The 20,579-nt window shown below is 36.4% G+C and overlaps 5 protein-coding genes across 5 annotated transcripts; all 5 read left to right on the top strand.

Annotated features, from left to right (window-relative positions):
- Positions 1 to 38: 38 nt before the first annotated feature.
- LOC114518805 (U11/U12 small nuclear ribonucleoprotein 35 kDa protein-like) lies at positions 39 to 3,039 on the top strand. The gene is made up of 7 exons (XM_028538796.1): positions 39 to 345; positions 933 to 1,010; positions 1,203 to 1,268; positions 1,433 to 1,503; positions 1,628 to 1,718; positions 1,802 to 1,877; positions 2,088 to 3,039. Exons 1-7 carry the CDS (start codon positions 189 to 191, stop codon positions 2,566 to 2,568), a joined length of 1,020 nt encoding a protein of 339 aa, XP_028394597.1. The 5' UTR covers positions 39 to 188; the 3' UTR covers positions 2,569 to 3,039.
- Positions 3,040 to 3,227: 188 nt separating this feature from the next.
- On the top strand, positions 3,228 to 7,832 carry LOC114518800. The gene is made up of 2 exons (XM_028538788.1): positions 3,228 to 6,244; positions 6,540 to 7,832. The coding sequence occupies exons 1-2, from the start codon at positions 3,524 to 3,526 to the stop codon at positions 6,849 to 6,851; spliced, it is 3,033 nt and encodes a 1,010-aa protein (XP_028394589.1). The 5' UTR covers positions 3,228 to 3,523; the 3' UTR covers positions 6,852 to 7,832.
- An 859-nt stretch (positions 7,833 to 8,691) lies between these two features.
- On the top strand, positions 8,692 to 9,909 carry LOC114518812. Its single transcript, XM_028538804.1, has 2 exons — positions 8,692 to 9,113; positions 9,499 to 9,909. Exons 1-2 carry the CDS (start codon positions 8,771 to 8,773, stop codon positions 9,639 to 9,641), a joined length of 486 nt encoding a protein of 161 aa, XP_028394605.1. The 5' UTR covers positions 8,692 to 8,770; the 3' UTR covers positions 9,642 to 9,909.
- A 319-nt stretch (positions 9,910 to 10,228) lies between these two features.
- On the top strand, positions 10,229 to 11,290 carry LOC114519010. Its single transcript, XM_028539066.1, has 3 exons — positions 10,229 to 10,372; positions 10,477 to 10,861; positions 10,963 to 11,290. The coding sequence occupies exons 1-3, from the start codon at positions 10,255 to 10,257 to the stop codon at positions 11,288 to 11,290; spliced, it is 831 nt and encodes a 276-aa protein (XP_028394867.1). The 5' UTR covers positions 10,229 to 10,254.
- Positions 11,291 to 11,716: 426 nt separating this feature from the next.
- On the top strand, positions 11,717 to 20,515 carry LOC114518799 (large proline-rich protein BAG6-like). Its single transcript, XM_028538787.1, has 22 exons — positions 11,717 to 11,830; positions 12,339 to 12,414; positions 12,659 to 12,727; positions 12,806 to 12,906; positions 13,167 to 13,238; positions 13,341 to 13,388; positions 13,569 to 13,649; positions 13,747 to 13,841; positions 14,127 to 14,238; positions 14,698 to 15,243; positions 15,350 to 15,935; positions 16,129 to 16,280; positions 16,617 to 16,698; positions 16,961 to 17,032; positions 17,146 to 17,300; positions 17,477 to 17,576; positions 17,855 to 17,985; positions 18,240 to 18,437; positions 18,661 to 18,813; positions 18,935 to 19,042; positions 19,217 to 19,319; positions 19,570 to 20,515. Exons 1-22 carry the CDS (start codon positions 11,828 to 11,830, stop codon positions 19,725 to 19,727), a joined length of 3,201 nt encoding a protein of 1,066 aa, XP_028394588.1. The 5' UTR covers positions 11,717 to 11,827; the 3' UTR covers positions 19,728 to 20,515.
- Positions 20,516 to 20,579: the final 64 nt, after the last annotated feature.

Genomic DNA, 20,579 nt, shown 5'->3' with positions numbered 1-20,579 from the left:
TTTTCCGAGTGTTTGTCTTCTAGCTCCAGACTCCGGCGTGATTAATTCGAAATATGGCGGCCAACCAAGGCATAATAAATTTGTGAACTTCTATCTTTCAGTTCCTTTTTATTCCATTCTAAAGCGTTTCTTCAACATTTCCGTGCTTGAAGCTCTAGCTTTATTAAGATAGATAAGAAGTACCAAATATGGCTGAAGTGGAAATAAAATTGCCGTATAAATTACCGAATTTCCACGACTGGCAACCACAGGCGACGTTTTACCACCCTTTGTATGCTGGTAGTATCGATGGAACAGATTTGTATCCACATGATAGAGCTGTCGTAAGGGCAATGTTATCAACATGTAAGTTATAGCTAACTCTATAGCTAAGTGGCTATAGCGGTGCGTATTGTCCTTGGCTTGAAGCAATATACCTCAACCCCTTTAATAGTCAGATGTATAGGAATTACTAGCTCCAATAAAACTGAACCATTCTTTTCAGGCCAACTGTAATGTCTACTGAGTACTGTGTGGAAATTTACAGTTAGTAGGTTCATAAATGTACACATTAGTCATCAGTCCTAAATTATTTTTAATTATCATTTGACACCCTAGTGCCAATCTTTATAAGACCTCCTGTGTCTTTGCCATTTAAATGAGTCAATTGTGTCTATCTGTTATGCCCCTCTGTAGTCTTCTATCAGCCTCCCAATAATTATTATGTGATACTAATTGAATTTATTGCCCTTCTAAACCAATCAATATTGAGAATTTACAAGATCACAACCCTGAGCTTTTGATAGATAAGGGTCTGGGTCCTCTGTTTCAGTCTGGGTTGGATGTGTTGGATCCCATGAAAATTTATGTTTGATTTTATAATTTCACCTGGAAACCAGCTGGTGTATAAGAAGTCAATACAACTGGTAATTAAAGCAATTTCCCTGATGTAGATAAGCCAAACAAGAATGTAGATGGAGACCCAAACAAAACATTGTTTGTTTCAAGACTCAGTAAAGAAACAAGTCAAGGTATTATAGTGATGATAGATTAGCTAAAATAATTAATTATAGTACTTGCATAATTACTTATAAGGAATTCAGTCATTTCCATTTCTTAATGCTAGAACAACCTTTCATTAAATAAGAATGAAAGTCATGTGTATCAATATGCTTATACACAGTTTTTTTTACAACGATTGCTGACACTTGTGTTTCTTTCAGATGCTATTAAGAAGATTTTTGAAAAGTTTGGTGAATTAGAAAAATGCCGATTAATTCGTGATTTTGGTATGTTAAGTGTAAAACACCCATGAAATACGCAAAAATTGAAGTTAATAAATTCGTGGTATATACCTGGTCACTGTGAACCCATGAAATAATTTAACAGAATGTTCATTGAACCAAGAAACAGTTACTGTTTTCTAAAAATTTTCCCAAAATCTGCTTTGTAGTAACTGGATTTTCAAGGGGATATGCATTTGTAGAATTCAAAAGAAAAAAAGATGCTTGGAATGCAGCCAGGGTAGGTGATGTCTGAGCATTTATATTGTCTTAACTATTTAGCAGATTATTTGTATTAAAATGCAATTATATTTAATTTTTACTATATAAGAATGTTCACTGGAAATATTCAATGCTTTCTTTAGGAAACACATAAGACCACTGTTGATGGCAAACAGATTTTAGTTGATTTTGAGTGTGAAAGAAATTTGAATGGATGGAAGCCTCGTCGTTTTGGTATACCACATGGATAATTTTGAGTAATTCGAAAAAGGTTTTATCTTAAAATTGCAATACATGTTATGCACATTATGGTTTAGGTGGAGGCTTTGGAGGTCGAAAAGAATCAGGGCAGTTGAGATTTGGCGGCATTGATCGACCCTTTAGAAGGCCTCTGTAAGTGTTCCAGACTTCTATCGAAAAAGTTTAAAAAATCTTAATTTATATGGTTATAGCCCCTTTTATATAAGCAAATTTTCTTTGACATAAAACTAAAACTATAAGATAACCAAATATCCAGACTTTAGTCAAAATGTTATACATAACAACTACTCTTTCATCAGAAAAATATCAACATTTAATGACTGATATAAACCTTTTTAACAGTCCTGAAAATGTGAATCACTTTGCTCATGCTGGCAAGAGTTCTCAAGGCTTGAAAGATGATCAAGAAACAGTGAATAAGGATCATGAGAGATATGGCATGCAACAGAGGGATTATTATGAACATAAGGATAAAAAAGATTATGTTGAGAGTAATGATGAAAGAGAAAGAAAGAGATATAAATCAAGTAGGCATGAAAGTGACAGGAACCATGGGAGTAGTAGTAGAAAAGATCGCCATGAGCATCATAGTAAAAGCAGGGGTCACAGCAAAGACTATGATGATTATCGAAGCAGTAGAGACTATAAAGACAGGAATTATAGAGAGAGAAAGGATTACAAAGATACACAACATGGCTATAAAAGGTCTAGTCATGGGGACGATCGGTATTACAGGACAGAGAAGAGATCTAGGGATAAAAAAGATAGTAGGGATATGAGGGATGAAGCTAGGAGTGAAAGTTCAAATAGTTCCCGAAATTGAAGTGTATTAAAATAGGGTTGCTGTTATATGCTCCGCCTCAGCAAAAACCGACCATCCGTCTCATACCTCAGCCAGTACAATCAGAAAATACTCGGAAAAGTGGCGCTTTCTCGATATGTGAGCATTACCGAATTATATAATACATTAGCTTAATTGATTGCTAGTATTAGCAATCGATTTAATTGAATCTGCTAAACTATGCCTTTGACCACACCTTTATCAAGTTCCGTTTGTTCTAGACTACTGAGACTATAAAGAATGCTAGTTCCGTCCACAGAAATCTAAAGCACGCTAACCCAGTGTAATTCAATCTTAACTGAAATAAAACGCCTAGAAACTAGTGTACCACTGTACATTAGTCCATTTTTGGAATACAAAAATCCTAAAAAAAAACGTTAAACTAAAAAAAAAGCATGAGAATGAAGGAATTTATACAATGTATTGCACAATTAAAGTGGTGACTAATTTGAATAGACTTTTGAAATTGAGCATTTTTCCGCTTTTGTCAATAATACTGCCCAATAATTGCCTTTTAGTGGTATTTTTATATTTACCGACCAATTAGAATGCTAAGAGAATATTCTATTAGCAATTTCCACCAATAGAAAGCCTTCCTTTATTTCACTGTCGCATGGGGTCCTTGTTTATATGCATACTTTGTCAGGGAAATAACCAAAGTTGTAACACATTTGAGGATAAATAATGCTGTTTATAGAAAACTAACCTATTGGAATTTATGGTAATATAGAAGAATTTTGGTTATATTATTCTCTCCAAGTTGACGTTTATTATTTATTAAAAGAACTGGCCATTGTGGGAAGTTATCCAGCGAGGGGGAATTACTAATTCGGCTTATGGACACAAATTTAAAGTTTGCGTGAAGTGGACTCTTTCGTGTTGACGTTTTGCGTTTGGAGACGTATCGAAAACGCCGGTAAGGTATTAGAGTGTAAGCATGAGTCGTCTTGAAATTCCTTTGTGGAAACAAGAACTACTAAAACGAAAGCAAGCTAAATTAGGCAATGAAAACTTGGTTTCAACACAGAACTCAAAAGGGTCTGACCCAAATCCTCGACATAGGAATGCTATAAACACTAATTTAAGTAGCTCAAATCACAATTTGGATAACTCGGTGGAGAAAGGGCATTACGAAATCGGTAAAAATTATGGTTTTAATAAACAAAATACTGATAGCGGATGTACAACTACGAAAAAATGCCCTACGTATAATCGAAATATTATATTGGATAGCAGCGTTGACAGTATTGACACGCGTCAAGCCAGTGAAAAGTCCAAGATCTTGAGTGTCGATACTGGCCCAAGTCGGCTAGACAGTCTTGATACAACTTCTAATAGGAATGTAGGAAAATATAACAAATGCGATTTTGCTTATGGTTTAAGTGGGGTTAGTTCTGATATAAGAATGCAAAAAAGTTCTGAGGCATTAAAGAATATAGAGAAGTCTAATAGAGCGAATAATGAGCAAGATGGGCCACAGGAACTTGAGATTACTCAAGGTGTTGAAACGAAGCATATTAGCCCTCGTGATGTTAAAAAGATGTGGCAATTACAAACTACTAAAGATGAAATATTACCAAAAAGCCCAGTCTCAAAAAGCCCAGTCTCAAAAAGCCCAAGCCCTACAAAGGAAATTCCCAAAACCCTTTCCCCCTCCCTTCAGAATGCTCCCCATCAAATTACGACCAATGTTGGATCTAATCCTACCCCAGTACCAAAGGCATACAAGTCACCTTATGCAAAAAAGCAGTGGCAAAGGTCAGCTTCAAAAGGTGATGAAAAATCAGTTAAGAAAAACTTTATTCTATCAAAAGAAAATGAGACAAAACTGCATGCACAAAAATCATCTTCAGGAAAAAGTGGTATGGCAAACAATAATATAGATAAGGATGATGAAGTTGAACATATTCAAAGTGTGAAGTCCTTACTAGGGTTGTTTGGTGGGCAAGCAAAACCAAAGGTTAATCGGAAAGTCAGTGAAAATAGTGTGAAAACTGAGGGAGAAAAGGTCTGTCATACCACAGAAATTAAGAAACCAGGTCTATTCAAGCATCATTCTGAGCCAAACCTGTATTTTGATAAGAAAGTTGTTAATGACATTTCAACAAGTCCCAGGAAGTCACCAACAAGCCCAAAGAAATCTCCAACAGTCGATGTAGAAGTGGATGATGTTGCTTTGCCCTCACACCATGTATCACAAGGTATTCAAGAAAGAATGACAAGGCTTCGCAGGGCATCGCACTCTAATATGGAAGATATGGATGGCTTCATAGAATATGAGAATAGATTGAATAATGGTGTAGAATCTGTGCATTTAGTGCAAAACCATGATGAGTCACAACATGTTCAGATCAATCAAAAGCAAAACCCACAGTTAAATGATAAAGTTGCTGAAAACATTTCAAAGAGTCACATGAAGAATAATGAAGAACAAGACAATATTCTAAAAAAAGATTCAAAAACAAAAAACACCAGCGATTCAATGGATAAAACATTGGTCCATAACCGCAATCACAGAAATGTTGCAAGAATTATGGTAACTCAAAAACGAAACACTGAAAACAAAATTATTGCTCCTGAAAACAGGCAAGTAAGCAAACAGAATCAAGACAATTTATCCAACAGTGTTACAAATACAGCTATACGAAATGACAATGAAAAGCTGGGATTATCTGAAAGTGTAAATAGTCATAATCAAATGCCTGATAATCGCAGTAGTACCAATGAAATCAATCGTAGCACTGTGAATAATGCTGTGAAAAGTAAAGAAGTGAAGAGTGACCCTAATGATCAGTCGTTTGATAAACCTGTGTCAGTTTTGGGAACTGGTATTACCAAAAAGGTAGCAACTGTGCCGGACTTGGCTGATGCAAATGAGCATAAATCTAATAATAAATACCAGAACAAACAAAGTAATTATGTTGTTGAGAATAGCGAATCAGATTCCAGCCTACATAACAATGTTTTGTCAACAGACCGATCAACTGGGATTAAACAAAACAAACAAGAAGAAAAGTTAGTTATTAAAAACAAGGAAACAGTGAAGGAAGTTGAAGAGAAAAAGCCTCGTAGAAAGGGTCTTAATGTTGTTGATCCATTAGCTGTCCTACAACTCACAAAGGATCCTATTTTGTTAAAAGAGCAACCAGTAGCTGCTGACCTTGGTTTGATCAAAGAATTGCCATCTGGCAAGAAGCCCAAAGTTGACATTATCAAACACGAACCAGACAAAAAAGCTAAAATTGCACAAATTAATCGAGCATGGGACTTGGATAATAATCCGAAAACTCCAAAACACAATGGTGTAGTTCATAGAAATATGCCTGCCTCTAGTTTGCAAGTTTCACCTACAAATGTACCTGTAACAACCATTGATGAAATACCAGTTTCAGTAATTGATGACTTGGCTACAAATAAGCCAACTGCAGCTGTACAAGCAAACTCTGATGTCACTAGCAGCAGAGGGGTCAATATTGGTAATGCAACATTCTATAATGGTGCTTTAGTTGCAGGAAGTGAAAGTGAAGTAGGAGGGGATGAAGACGAATTTATACCTATTTCATCAATTGATGCAGAAGTTGATTTAGGACCTCCACCTGAGATAGTCTTTGATTCAGTTCCAGGAAATTTGAAATCATCTTTTGCTCGGCATGGCAAGGTATGATATATTAACTTGATTTACCCGATATCATAGAATTAATATTCAAATTAATTTAACGCATAGTAAGCCAATCACCCTACTAAAGGAATTCAGTTTTTTAAATATGAATTTAATAAATATATTTTAATGTGTTCACTAAAAGAAACAATTGCTGTATAGTGAGCAATTAAGAGATTAATATTCACTGACATAATTGTTTGTGAACAATATAACCAACATATTTTTTCCAAGTGTGTTGACTTAATTAAGTAACTTCCCCTATACTTATGGTATCTTATTCTTATCCCTGTAGACAAAACAAGGAAAGATTTCATTTTTTGAACATGTCTTCATACATGATTACCAATCAGAAACTGCTGCTGCATCAGACTGGGACTATGAAAATGGGACATCATTCAGTTCTTATACTCCAGCAGCCTTGAAACAATACAATGATGCAAGTAAATCATTTGATACCTCACCTGTTCCTAAGCCCCAGCCATCAACCCCACCTTCTATCCCGAAGGAGACAAGAGACAATGAACCAATAATAACATATAATGAAGATGAATCCATTGATTTTACTGAGTCAAGTGACAGCACTGCTGGGGCATTGCTTTTCTAGTTTTCCTACACTGAAAATCTGATTAGGTGGGTCAATTATTGGTATGTTAGCCACAAATTTTATTTTTTTCTTTTGAGATTTAATTAAATATATATCCCACAGGGCCTGAAGGGGTAAATATTGGTAATATTTTTGTCATGTTTTCAAGTAAAACTGAAATTTTAAACAAAAACTTGAAAGCAATTTGTTAGGTTTATTAAATTGACAATAATTAATTCATATTCATATAAATAATCACTAATATTAAAGTTGTAAACATAATTCTAAACAGATGTGAACTTGGAATACACAATGAAATAAGTGATCGCAATCTATAGTTTCCATATAACGTAGACAATATTTAGCGGTTGTTATAAAGCAGCGAGTTTGAAGTTGACAGGAAAACAATTCTCTGTTTATTAATTAAAAAAAAATACAACAAATCTCATGCAGATATTTCAATCTTGGATTGAAAAATGCTTGATCATGCCATAGATTTCTGCTGCCAGTTACGAGAAAGTGTAAATAATAAAATTTAAAATTACTGAGATCGAACAAAATTTCGCGAAGGTTGGAATGCAAGCATGAGAAAATTATTCAATTTCTAAATATTGAAACTTCGATAACTTTCATACTGTGTTGCGTTGTACAAGTCTTTGTCAACTCCGCTGTTCCGCTCTTTTACAGTTACAGTAGGTTCTAGACCTAGTCTAGTCTCTATTGTAAAGACATTCTATTGTGTTATAAGGGTATAGATTGATTGATGATTTAGAGTAGATTTTTGTAAGGGCATAGAGAAAGACAGAAAATTGTAATTTATTTAAATAATATACGTAATACGTATAATAATGGTTTAAATGATAATGCATGAACAGTATAATTTAATGAAGACGTGGGATAGACTTCGGTTAAATTATTACTTTAACAAAGTTGGTAGTTAACAAAGTTAAAAATCCAACTTGTAGAATTTCAATTTACTAGAACGTGTTATTAAAAGTAATTTAAAAAAAACAACTCAAAAAGGCTTTTTTACTAGTTTCTCAACCGTGCGTGGTCTTACAAATGTCATAAGATGTTTTTCAGCGACGTCATGCAAATGCCGACGTGCAGTATCGTCTGTCGGTTAACATGTTTCACTTTCGCTTTCGTTTTATTTCGCGTGGTTTCGTGAACTTTTGCCTTTCAGTATGTTTCCAAGAGGTAAACGACGTTTAAATAATGATTAATGAAGTGTGATGAATAATCCCTCTGTAATCTCTAGGGAATGTTCGAAGTCACGTACCATAGTAATTATTACTTTGTGACATATTCAGGCTTGCAATGCAACCCTGGAGAAAGAGGGCCTGTTCCGGCGTCCATGAGTTCAATTCTAGAATTCCTGGTGCTTTAAAATATATTCATGCACTTGAATTCTGCGAAAAAGCAATTATTTATTTAATTCTTCGAACTCTATTTGTTTACAGGGCGGATGAATTAGGCTTCCTTGAAACTGATAACGAAGTTTGACAATAAATAAATCAACTGACTCAAAACCTGTATTAATTGCCCTTGAACTTCCGTTTCGCTGGTGTAATAACTACCCAAATGTTCTGCATGATAATCACTGGTATATATATTCAATTCCACTGAGTTTTTTACAACAGTTCCGAAACAACACCATAGGGAATATATAGCCTCGTTTACACTCTAAAATAGGTACCCGCGTGCTTAATTTTACTAGTGATCTGGCTACGAAAACAAAGGCCGTCACGGATGAAATGGGCACGGGTACACATTTTAGCCGTGCCGTGCCAATAAATCGAGTGTAGTGTAACGGGGCTTATAAATAATTAATATAACTTCCTGGAGTTTCGAAAACGATTTCCAATAATCAATTTGAATACGTATAGCGGTGAACGTAATCCAAAAACACTTCATTATTACTGGCATCACATGCAATTATGTCTTCATTGTCTTGTCCTTTCATTGTGGTCTTTTTGCTGCTCTTTCTTGCAACCCTGTCGTTGCAGAAACGACTTTGTGTGTATAAGGTATCAAGAGAATTATGCCACAAGCAATGTTGTGGCGAATTAGGCGACTTGTACTGTCGCGACAGTTGCAATGGTGTAAAATGTTCGAAGTCAGAAGACTGTGGTTCTGGTTGCTGTGATGGTGGAAAGTGCTCCAGTTGTAATACGCCATGGTATTCTATTGCCATACCAGTTATCATTGTACTTGCTCTCATATTCATCTTTGTCGTATACAAAATATGGTGGTACAATAAGCGCCGTGTCATACAAAGAGGTAGTATAGTAGAGTTTGCTGACATAACTTCTGTAAAACTACTTTCCCTTAAGTAATCGATCACTAAGATTGATATATAAAGTCACAATACTATATATAGTTCAGAATTTCTTTAACAATAATTTATTGCCAGTCAGGAAGTCGATCGAGGCTTGAAGGCTTCCGACGTTCCTAGTTAAAAGCGTTGTTGTTTATAGGTGGAAATTTACCATGAAAATGGTTAGTTTAAAAACAAGCCTTACTTTGTTGTTCAGTGGAATATATTAGCGCTTGAACGTTTCTTGAACGTAAATCATGGTTACGTCTATGCATTTATGGAACTAGTAGAAATGGGCAAGAGTTTTCAGTCCTATCCGCTCTGCTAAAGCCTTTGTTTTTCTTACAGGAGTGATTGTGACAACCATTACTAGAAGATTTGGCCAACCTTTTCCTCATGACGATTCTGTGCCTCTTGTGAATGACCACAATGAAGAGGAAGAGCAGCGCACAAGCCAGAATGAAAGCTTGCCTCCACCGTATACACCATGACTTTTTAAAAGAGTTTGCGTTCATTTTATAAACATTACTACTAAGGGATTGATTTTTACTTTCTACATTGTATATACGTTTCCCGGGAAAGTGCAAATAATGTAGCTTATATATAAGAGTTAAGTCCTCCGTCAAGAATGGAGTGGAAGCTGTATGTTGCATTGTTCAGTCGCATCTGATCGCTTTCATACTACTTTTTACCACATAAACTTTATTCATAATCATTGCTAATGCTGAAATTAGACTTTCTATTAAATGCACTTTTATTGTTGGGCTGTTTATGACTTATCGTGTCTTATGAATGACGCTCTCTTTGTGCGATACCCATGGCGCCATAGTTTTGGAACTGGTAGGGAAAATAAATGCGCTATTTCACCATTTCACCATTGGTGCACAAATCCAGACAACAATTGCATGTAGTTTGAGGGATATAACTTTATTATTTGACATCAATTACTAAATTGATTGCGGATATTTTTGCGGATATTTTTGCGGATATTGAAGACATTGATTTTTTTACCGCTAGCCAGTAAACAGGAGATAGTGTAGGCTCATCGATAGTCGATGCACTGACACAGACCACTGGAAGATTATATTTGGTAATTTGGAGAAGATGGCTTTCGCTCCTTTCCGCAGAATAACTGGGGTTTTTGACTATTTTGGGCCAAGGGCGACACAAGACATTTCGTTTGTAAGATTGTTCAAATATTCATCAACTGTTTACTATTCAGGTAAGTAGCTTTTACGTCGAAGATGTCTTGGAAAATGCATTAATTGTTGAGCCTTTTTAATAATATTATATGCAATTTTGTTGAACCAATTTGATTTCTTCTAGGGGAATTAAATCCAGTACGAAAATTTGACAAAGCTGCAAACGAAAAGAAGAAGAGGTACTCAGTTGCAATCAAAGCTTTAAAGAAGCAGATTGAGGAGTCTAAAACACCACAGGTCACAGTTGAATCTGTGTACAAGATTTTACCTAAGGCTAAAAAATATGTTCCAAAGTCAGAGATACCAGTTCCAAGATATATTTGGGAAGAGCAGCACTGGCCTGATGGCTTTCCATCTTCACCTGAAGAAGCAAATGTGGATTTATTTACCTATCTGGAACAAAGAGATTGTTATCGAAGGTTGAAGAAAATGAAGTTTAAAAAATTCTCTGTTGGAAGTTTTGTAGAAGTGACTTATGCTGATGAAAATGCAACTAGTGGATCTAACAGGTGGCTGGAATAATATATTATTTCTCTATATATTATCGTATATATTGGAGTGCATTTGTTCAGTCTTAGTACTAATGAATTGTAAAACATTCTTTAAATAGGTTTCGTGGAATATGCATCTATAAAGGTCACTGGCAGAACAGCTTAGGTGCATCCTTTACTCTTAGAAATGTCATTGATAATGAAGCTTTGGAAATCAACTTTCAACTCTATTCGCCATTAATACAAGAAATTAAAGTTCTGAAACATCAAAGATTTAAGGAACACCAGTTGAAATATTTACGAGACTATCCACCAGCATTCAGTTATGTCAGTGAAAAAATGAAAGAGCAACCATATACAGAAGAACCAGAACTTTTTGAGTTTAATGAAGAACATAGGAAGAAAATAGATAGATGGTTCGCTAGATTTAATCAAAGAAAATTGTAGTTTTTCTTAATAAATTATATCGAACGAAAAAATTCTCACAAATTTGTATGGAGTCTATGGAGAGCACAAAATGAGTGTTTTGGCAGTTTTGCAAAAATCATTCAGAATATCTGTGCAAGATGACGTATCGCGGATGTATCTAACAGCGCAGGCTCGGAATGAGATGGCCTGCTTCTTCCTGTACTAAAATCACTGACTAAAATAAACTACATTGACACATTTTGTATTTGGAAGACGTTCTTTCTCTTTTGAATATAAAGGTGCATTTTCGTTTCTCACCGCTTTCGCGTTGGGCACCTTTAAAGCAGTCAACATGGAAGTGACTGTAAAACGCTTGATTCGCAGACCAAACGTTCAACGTTTCCTTGAAGTAGGTGTATTATTGAAAGTGTTTTATGGCGTTGTTTTCATTCAACAATGTTTATTCTTCCATTTGCTTTGGATTTTATTCATTGGAGTAAAAGGGATGAAATTCGAACTATAGTTTGTTTCTTTTAGACAACTGTTAAAGAATTCAAGTCCAAAATTGCAGAAGAAATGGTATATTTTATAAAGATATATTGTTGGTTTAATAATAATCGTATACAGTGGTCGGTTAGAATGCAGAATCATATGTTGTTGCTATATATTGCCATTCGGCAGATGTTTCAAAGTGTTCATTTATCAATCTCTTTATGTTACTGAAATCATGTTAAACTGTTGTATTAGTGCTATGATGTCTTGCTATTAAAACTGTGAGGGGTAAGCTTGGCTTATTAGCCCATGCCCTGGACCACAAAGAGACCTAGTACTGTGTTCAGAATGTTAAGAAAATAAAAAGATATCATTGTAGCCACAAATCACCTGCTGAAAGAGCAAGGCTGCTCCAGCCCAGGGTAAACCTCCCTGTTTAAGATAGGTTTATGCTATTTTTTTCTCAAAGTGTATTTTTTGTAAAATACCAAGGGTAATAAATTAGCTGAGCTGTTTGAGTACTTTGGCCTCCCAAAGTCATTAGCATGTTGGTAGATATGTAATCAAGTTTGCAAAAAAAATTTTTCCATTCTAGAAAATCCCAGTTGAGAAGCAACGACTTATATTTCAAGGAAAAGTTTTACAAGATGAAAAACTTTTGACAGAATACAGTAAGTCACTGAGGATAGCAATGACTCTCTTTACAATTTTACGTGTGAAGTTGTAAATGATAGACAAGTTAAAGAAAACATGGAACAACCGTTTGCCTTAACTACAGAGACTCTGAACATTTAGAATTCACTTTAAAACTTTGCTTGTTTAGAATTCCAAATTGTTTTCTGTGCAAGATAGGGTGATACTGCACGTGGGATATTGCATGAAATACCATATGACATTCTGTGTTATTAATTTTAGAGGTTGATGGATGTGTTGTTCATTTGGTTGAAAGACAACCACCTAGAACAACAAGATTAAATGAACAAAGTAAGTCATCATGCTAAATTCTGTAGGTAGAACCAGGTGGATGGCAGAGGCAAAATTTTAGTAAAGTATCTTCTCTAGGTACTGAAACAACAACAAGTTCAACAGCCACTACAAGTAGTCCAGGAAACATGTTCATGGGAGCTTTTGCTATGCCAGTTGATGTAATGGGTGTCACTCAGGTATTAGCTTGCTGAGAGTTAAAAATTAAAAACACAAAAAAGTTGTCTTTATGACTAACAACAGTGACTTTTCGTGATGACCACGCCCAAGTCTCTTTGTGTTCACTTGAGAGTCTTTCCTATCCAAAGTCTTTCTTGTGAAACCAAGTATTGTATGGCATTTTGGCTGCATTTTTATAATTTAAATCAAGTTAAAATTGTACCAATATTTAGGTGTTTTGATTAATTTGTGAACATTAATTTTGAACACAATATTACAGCAAATTGTCCAAGGAATTATTCAACAAATTGGAGCGGAAAGTGCTCAAGCCAACATCAGTACATCATCATCGGTGATTAAATTATTACTCTTGTTTGCTTTTATCTCATTCGCAAGTTCATATTTTCTCTGATTTTCTCATATTTATAACATTAATTATTGTTGTATTTTCAAGGATGATGGTTCTTCTGTAAATGTTCACATCAATTTATCAACTGTCATGGTCAGTTTTGATATTATACTTATTATATTATATAAATGAGCACACTTCCAATTAAAAACTCTTCTATGAAAAAAATGATCTCTATGAATTATTTGTCCACCTATTCTCCTGAAGAAAAAAGTTTGGATATTTGGGTCTTCAACACAATATTGGCTTTATGACATTAAGTGTTTTTCATAGGCGAGAAACAATGCAAGATCTAGGATTGCACCAGCAAGGGACCACCTTAACAAGGTCTCCAGAATAATCCATCGTCTTCAGGTATGAATTCCTACAAAACACTGCAATGTTAATTGATAGTGAATGGCTGAATGCCAATACAGAAAATGTCTCATACTCAAAATTGTGTTTTCTCCAGAATGATGGCTTGCCGTCAGGTGGAGATCTAAATGAAGAAACTCCAAATTCTGAGAGACAACCAGAGAATAGTGAAACCGGGAACAATAATGAAAAGTAAGCATAAATTTAACTCTGTGTTATTTCCTTCCCCACTTTACATTGTCCTGATCAGTGTTCAAACCTTGTAGGGGACCTCGTGTCTTATTGTTTGTGCACCTAGTGTAGTATATGTAGTTTATGTGTCTATACTAAATTTTTAAAATAAAAATAAAATTGTCAAAATGATGGCTCCCATCATTCTTATTTTCCGTAACATGTAATTTCCTTAGTAAATGGTACATTTGCAAAGAGCTATCTCGAGCGTGGCACGGTACGGTCATAACTAATAAACTTTTTTAGTCTTCTCGGGGATTTAGCTGACGTTCTTCAACAAGTTGTTCGACTCAATGATGAATTTCGGCCACATTTAGAACGCTACCAAGAGCTGCTTCGTTCTGGCCAAGAGAGGGAGGTGGGTTGGAAACATTGGAAACATTGCAAATCTATAATTGATTTAATAAATTAGCACGTTAATGCAGTTATAGAATAAAAACATAACAAACTCGATATTACAATCTATTCAATGAAACAAAAACATTGCATTTGGTGAAATATTTCTCGCAGCATCCCCTGTTGTGAGTTGAGATTAAGTGATTCTATTAGAGACCTTAAGATTGACGTTAACAGCAAACCGCTATCCGGATGTGGCAAACTTTAAATCACGTTTGAGTACAAGTTTCCGATAGCTTAGTTCACATTACATGCTTCAACTTTCATGGTCAAGAATCAAGATTTCCCAACATCAGGACAGCTAATTATTAAATCACAAATACGAATTTTAGTTTGAGGTTAGCCGTAAACGTATTGTTGAGCTCTTTACGTCCACAGACGCCTGAAACTTCTGTTTTTGATTGTCACTTTTGTTGCTCAGCTGAGACCTGTTGATGACTTGTTACCAGACCTCACTGCAGAAGCTCTGCACAGTCTGAGCCATGCATACCATGCTCTTTCTGACGTTACTACAAATTTCCGCGCCCCAGAGACTCGACTCAATGTTTTACCCTCAATGTCTCCAATTCCTGCTTCTGTGGCTCACTTGAGGAATACGTCACTAGCAAGCAACCAATCACGACCAACTACGACATCAACTTCGCAAACATCGACAAGTACCCCAACCAGTTTACCCATAGGGATTGGTCTGAGACCAGGACTTGGCACAGGGATTGGTCTAAGAACCGGAAGAGGATTAGGACCTAGTTTCAATCTCGGATCTGGTGTGGCGCTTAGACCTGGAAATGGTATCGGAACTAGCTTTGGAGCGAGGCCTGGTATTCCAATAGGTATCAGTCGACTTATTCCTGGTGCTACCGGGGTATTTCCTTCAAGTACCACCGGAAGCCCTGTAGCGTCTGTTCCGCCCACCACATCAGTTCCAACAACATCGACTGGCAGTATTCCTGGTCAACAAACTCCACAGGCAAGTATGGTGATTCGTAGAAGAACACTGCAAAATAAAATATTCCACCCCATCCGGTAATAAATCAAGTTAGAGTTTCTCGTAATTCTTTGCTTTTTTGTTGCAGCAAAATCCCCCAGATGGTTTACCAATTAACCTGCGCAATCTGCCAAATTTTGCTGTCCAATTTAATCCAGGGAATATCACTATTGCTCACATCGTTACAACTGTTGTCGAAGAACCCACATTGCGTACAACAACCACTACTACTAATAGCACCCCTTCCCCCCGCACCTCATCTTGGGGTTCTGACCCTCCTCCTGATAATCAAACAACTCCCCAGACGGTTACGCCTATGGACTCTCAACCCTCTACCCAGAGTGGCAACACTGTCGCTACCTCCGCTTCCCAAAGTAACTTGTCTAATGGTTCACCAACTCAAAGCACCAATACAACTCAACCATCTACCTTACCAAATGGTAGTCATAGCAACGGTCAAAACTCGACTAGTGGTCAGATTCCAAACGCACCTCGACAGACGAATGCTGTGGTAAATTTCATGCCTCAAAATGCAGCTCATAGAGATCCTCTGTTACCTTGTCAGAGTTTCCATTTTGCGTCTTTGGTGCCAAGACGGGGGCAGAGTGCGCCTGTACCAGCTCAGAGTCCAGAAGCAGGAGATAGGTCGTCGGCTGCACCAGGCGTAAGCCAAGGTGCGTACTTGCAACTGCTAATTAAGTATCCGCACATTTCAACTCTGTGATTTTCTCTTCAAGATGAAATTTGTTTTTTTACGCCTTACGTGAGGATGTCAATCCTCTCCCTCAAAAGTACTAAGATTTGCACGCTAAAAAGCCTTCATATTTCCCGCAGAGTTTTCATCATATTTTCAATATTATTTTTCAGGGAACGGTATTGGTCCAGGAATGTTAGATCTCACACATTTAATGAACGTCAGCCAACAACGAGCTGCTGAGCAACTCTCAACCGCCGCAATGAATCCAAGCCAGAATGCAGAAGAGAGAAATTCATTCTTGGATTTGTTTTTGCCCCGTGAGGTATTGTATATGCATAATGCTGTGACTGCATGCTGTCCAGTACACTATATACAGTAGGTACATCACTAAGAGGCCTACCGGTTGTATAAAAAGGTAGCTACTTTGAACTATAGTTGGTAAGAGGATTGGTCTATCATAATCGTGCTATTTAGCATGAAATGGTTATGGAAATAATGTTGAATCTATTCATTTTTGTTGTCTTGTTAACGCGTAAACACGAGTTTCATGAAACCGGTTCTGTGTAAATTACAGTTGTCTGTTTCCATAAGCGACTGTCATAGGTTTCTAACGAGAAGAGAATTGATGGAATATTGATATGATGTTTCTTTTTATCAGGCAGCAGATTCCAGTAACGCTGCAGATGAGGTTATGCTACACATGGCTGGGACTGTAGATGAAGGACAAATATCAAATCAAGGTACGGACGACCCTTAATACGATGTTGACAAGAATCTAAAAGACAGAACTCAATATTTAAAATATATACAAAGACTATATAGTGTGTCGAAAGACTAGCTATTCCTCAGGGTTTCTGACGCCACAAAACATCTAATGACTACATATCGCCATTGCCCAAGGCACGTAACGTAACGAGCCTATAAATCCTCGTTTGTTGCCTTTGATCGTTGATGTGATTGGCCCTGGTTAAATACAAATGCTAAATGCTGTTTCATGTTTAGGTACTTTGTCTCGCTATGTCTCTCGCTTGTTACAGACCATCCCTCTCAGTCAGTTGTTAGTGACTGTCATTCGTAAGTGAATAAATTTGATGAAACTCATACAACATTATTTAGTCTATTATCTTATTTACGAGCGTATCAAGAAAACTTTCGTCATTTTTATATGCTTTTGTTTGTTTTCGCAGCTGGTTCTGGCGATCCATGGGCTATATCAAGACCAATGACGCGAGATTTTCTTCGAGATGATATTCTTCGTGGAGGTGAAGCCACTCCGGAAAACTTACAAAGGGCTACAGAACGAATATTAGACGAATTACAAGGAGCTTTTGAATCATCTTTCGTAAGTAATTAAGCTCAAACTTTATAATCTTATATTGTCGCCATATTTAGTGTAAGGTCTATTGGAGAAGTATACCTGCCTTGTTATACGGTATAAATCAGTTTAAGGCATCTCTCCGTTAAGACCTACATAGATTTATTATGCACTGGTACATTAAGTGTACTTTTTCTATATAGGCGTCATGTAATGTGAAGGACAATATTGACGCTCCAGAAACCTTGCTTTCTTATCTACGACCTAAAATAAGAAGAATTCTCGAGATCGTTAATTCATCAGGTTTGTTACACATGGTTTTTTAAATAGGGTAGTATAAATAATAAAAAATGCCCTCCGTGCCCCTCCGCTTGATAAAGAAAATCCTTTGATTACATTCTTTGCAAATGTTCATGGTAAGGCTGAAAATATGTAGAGATTTCTTTCGTGGTAGTCCATTTTTCCAATCATAATTGTGGCAACAAACAAAAATTAAACTCTTCTTTAAATTTTTATTTAAATACCTTTCTCTATCCACCTCATATGTCTCCTGTAAAGCCATAATATTTATTTCTGTTCAGAACCAGATTCAATATACGTGGCTGAAATATCAGGTCTCGTATCACGTACGGCGGCAGAATTAGTATTATTAATAGAGTATTGTTTGCAAGATGGTACAACTGGGATGGAAAATGCATTTAGGCGGTCTTTGGTAAGGAAATACGACTCTATTGTTAAGCTATTGGGCATACTGTATGTATGTTAAATGAAATTGAGGATTGACAGATATTTCTTCCTTAATGGAAGCATCCAGCATGGATCTGCTCCCTATTCACGAGATGTCTCAATATTAGGGAGATTTACTCGAGAGGCGTTATCTATATAAAAATGAAATATTTTAAATGGTTTAAATGAAACATGATCATCGCATAAACTTGGTATATTTACTGTATCACGTTTTCTTAGAATTCCTCTCCAACGATTGCCTCGCTTGACCAAAACATACGAAGAATGACTGTTGACGCGATGTGGGCGTACGTCTACGACTTACGAAACGAAATACCTGTTAGAATATCATCGTTGATGCCTTTTGTTGTGAGAAAAGAAAAACGCAAGTCTGCAGAGAAAAAAGTGGACTCTTCGTCGCCAAAAATTAACAGAAAAGTAAGTTATTGCACCTAATTGCATGAAATGTGTGATTTCTGTAGTTGTTTGACTGGCTAATATGGCAATATATTTCTGCATTGGAACTCTATAGAAATGTGGCATACCCTTAATTGTTGATGTGTTTACTTCCCTTTAATATATAACTACCATGCAATTAGCTAATAAGAACTCTATTTTAAACGATCGGGAGAAAATATTTGGAATAATTTTCATCTTTTAGGAAGAGAAGAAGGTAGAAAATTCTCATTCATCCACCGCCCCCCGTATCAGTGCGGGCAATACACCTTCATCGTCGCGTAGGACGAGAGGTTCCTCACAGCCTGACGATATTCCCATGGAAACAGATGAAAACTGGAAAAAAGTTATTCCAGCCGTGTGTATTGTCAATTGCTTGTATGAATAGTTTAGTTTGACCGTTGGGTTGAAGTTTATTCACTGGAGATTTCTTCCTGTATTTGCACTACATTATTACAGCAACGTTTTACCATTTCTAGGAATGGGTACCAGTGATATCTCAGGATATTATACGTCAACAGCGAATGCCGCGACAGGCGCCTTTCAGTGACGCATATCTGAATGGTATGCCTCCTAAACGAAGGAAGGTAACGATTTTGTTGCATAATGTGTAATTGTGTAAGCCTAATATCCGCTCTTTGTGATTTGCGATGCTTCTGTCGCTTTAGATTTAGTTGTATGGGTATAAAAGGTCGTTTTCTTTTTCGTAAGTAAATAATCCACAAAGATAAAAACACAAGGCTTTCTTACAACGTGTTTAGATCCATCAAGGCAGTGAACCTGTTCCATATAACCAGTGCGTCTCGGGAACGCTAAAACGGTCGATAAGAAAAGCTGGAGTTACGCCAAAGACTGATTTAGAGAGTAAGTTGTTCAGTTTTTGTAGCACAAACAGAGACATATCACTAGCTATAACACTCTTCAGGCGTGCGCTTATCATCGTTGCTGACAATGCTATCAAATGTGGATATTAACTTTGCACGCAATTCGTCTTTCCAACTTTCCAATTTTCCTCACATTCATAAGTTCATCGCATTTCTTATTTGGCTACCTGTTGCAGATCTTGGCTTAAGTGAGAATCTCTTGAACTAAAACACTTGTTTTCATTTCACAGAATTGAACGAAGAAGCGAGTAATTCTCAGTCACTCGAACAAGTTTTTGAAGAAGAGGTCAAGAGTGAAGTAAGGAAACGACTTGCAACTGACTCGGACTACAACTCGGAGAAATTTCCTTCTATTCATCAATACTTCGAAGAAGACGAAAAGCGTTAACTTGCTTGGTAACAGTGCAGTTTTCACACTGATCTTCAAAATCGACTGGACCGTGTAATCCATTGTTCCATGGTATAGAAATAAGGCCAATACCCTCTTTGGATGATTACGTCACGTTTCGTAGGAGCGAGGGCCCTGGGCGAAATCATGTAACCATCAAAAGAGTGGATTGGGTATTATATAACAGCCAGTCTTCATTACATAACGTCTGTCAGGAACAGTGAACTGTTTCGTTGAAGTTCTCAATTGATCATTGATCCCTAATGATGCGAAGAGTTTATAAAATGCACCATTATTTAAGCGGCCAAATGGATTTTTATAGTACTATTAGTATATTGGTTGTTTTGTATTAGATAGCCTTCTGTTTAATTTTCAACACCAAATGGCTCCTCATTCCAGTTTATGACATGAATTTATTATAAATCGGTGGATGAACTGTTACTACATAGTCCTTCGATATCCCAGATATTGACCGCTATTCCGGCGCCACGAATGTATAATGTACACGGATTGCACAAGACAATTATAGCCTTATTTATATGGCAAAATTTAGGAGGAACTGGGACAAAGGCGTATAGCCAGCATTAATAATTCAGGGCCAATATGACATGCCCCCGAATGCTAGCTACGTCTCTGAACTGGAAAAATAATAGTCTTGGTCATTGTTTTAATTTCATGCTGATGCGAAATGGTTTTCAGGACATTTTGTACATAATGGAATTTATGAAATTTATTAATTTTACGATATGTGTAAAGATATCACAGCTAGTCAACAAGAAGTGTTTTGAAAAGTGTCTTCTTGTTTCTTTTCGGAAAATGTCAAATGTGTTTTTACTGGAGGGCAAATTTTTT

This window comes from Dendronephthya gigantea, unplaced genomic scaffold (genome assembly GCF_004324835.1).
Source record: "Dendronephthya gigantea isolate DGI-Jeju-01 unplaced genomic scaffold, DenGig_1.0 000012F, whole genome shotgun sequence".
Taxonomy (NCBI): domain Eukaryota; kingdom Metazoa; phylum Cnidaria; class Anthozoa; order Malacalcyonacea; family Nephtheidae; genus Dendronephthya; species Dendronephthya gigantea.
The sequence above is the reverse complement of the archived record's forward strand: the minus strand, read 5'-3'. Positions and strand labels throughout refer to the sequence as shown.

What these genes read in the sequence shown, in the direction of transcription:
- LOC114518805 (XM_028538796.1), top strand. Translation starts at nt 189, where the DNA reads ATGGCTGAAGTGGAAATAAAATTGCCGTATAAATTACCGAATTTCCAC. An exon ending in AAGGGCAATGTTATCAACAT is followed by an intron (nt 346 to 932) that starts GTAAGTTATAGC and finishes TCCCTGATGTAG; the next exon opens with ATAAGCCAAACAAGAATGTA. An exon ending in ATGGAAGCCTCGTCGTTTTG is followed by an intron (nt 1,719 to 1,801) that starts GTATACCACATG and finishes ATTATGGTTTAG; the next exon opens with GTGGAGGCTTTGGAGGTCGA.
- LOC114518800 (XM_028538788.1), top strand. Translation starts at nt 3,524, where the DNA reads ATGAGTCGTCTTGAAATTCCTTTGTGGAAACAAGAACTACTAAAACGA. An exon ending in CTTTTGCTCGGCATGGCAAG is followed by an intron (nt 6,245 to 6,539) that starts GTATGATATATT and finishes TTATCCCTGTAG; the next exon opens with ACAAAACAAGGAAAGATTTC.
- LOC114518812 (XM_028538804.1), top strand. Translation starts at nt 8,771, where the DNA reads ATGTCTTCATTGTCTTGTCCTTTCATTGTGGTCTTTTTGCTGCTCTTT. An exon ending in GCGCCGTGTCATACAAAGAG is followed by an intron (nt 9,114 to 9,498) that starts GTAGTATAGTAG and finishes TTTTTCTTACAG; the next exon opens with GAGTGATTGTGACAACCATT.
- LOC114519010 (XM_028539066.1), top strand. Translation starts at nt 10,255, where the DNA reads ATGGCTTTCGCTCCTTTCCGCAGAATAACTGGGGTTTTTGACTATTTT. An exon ending in ATCAACTGTTTACTATTCAG is followed by an intron (nt 10,373 to 10,476) that starts GTAAGTAGCTTT and finishes GATTTCTTCTAG; the next exon opens with GGGAATTAAATCCAGTACGA. An exon ending in GCAACTAGTGGATCTAACAG is followed by an intron (nt 10,862 to 10,962) that starts GTGGCTGGAATA and finishes TTCTTTAAATAG; the next exon opens with GTTTCGTGGAATATGCATCT.
- LOC114518799 (XM_028538787.1), top strand. An exon ending in TCAATTTATCAACTGTCATG is followed by an intron (nt 13,389 to 13,568) that starts GTCAGTTTTGAT and finishes TGTTTTTCATAG; the next exon opens with GCGAGAAACAATGCAAGATC. An exon ending in GCCAAAGACTGATTTAGAGA is followed by an intron (nt 19,320 to 19,569) that starts GTAAGTTGTTCA and finishes TTCATTTCACAG; the next exon opens with AATTGAACGAAGAAGCGAGT.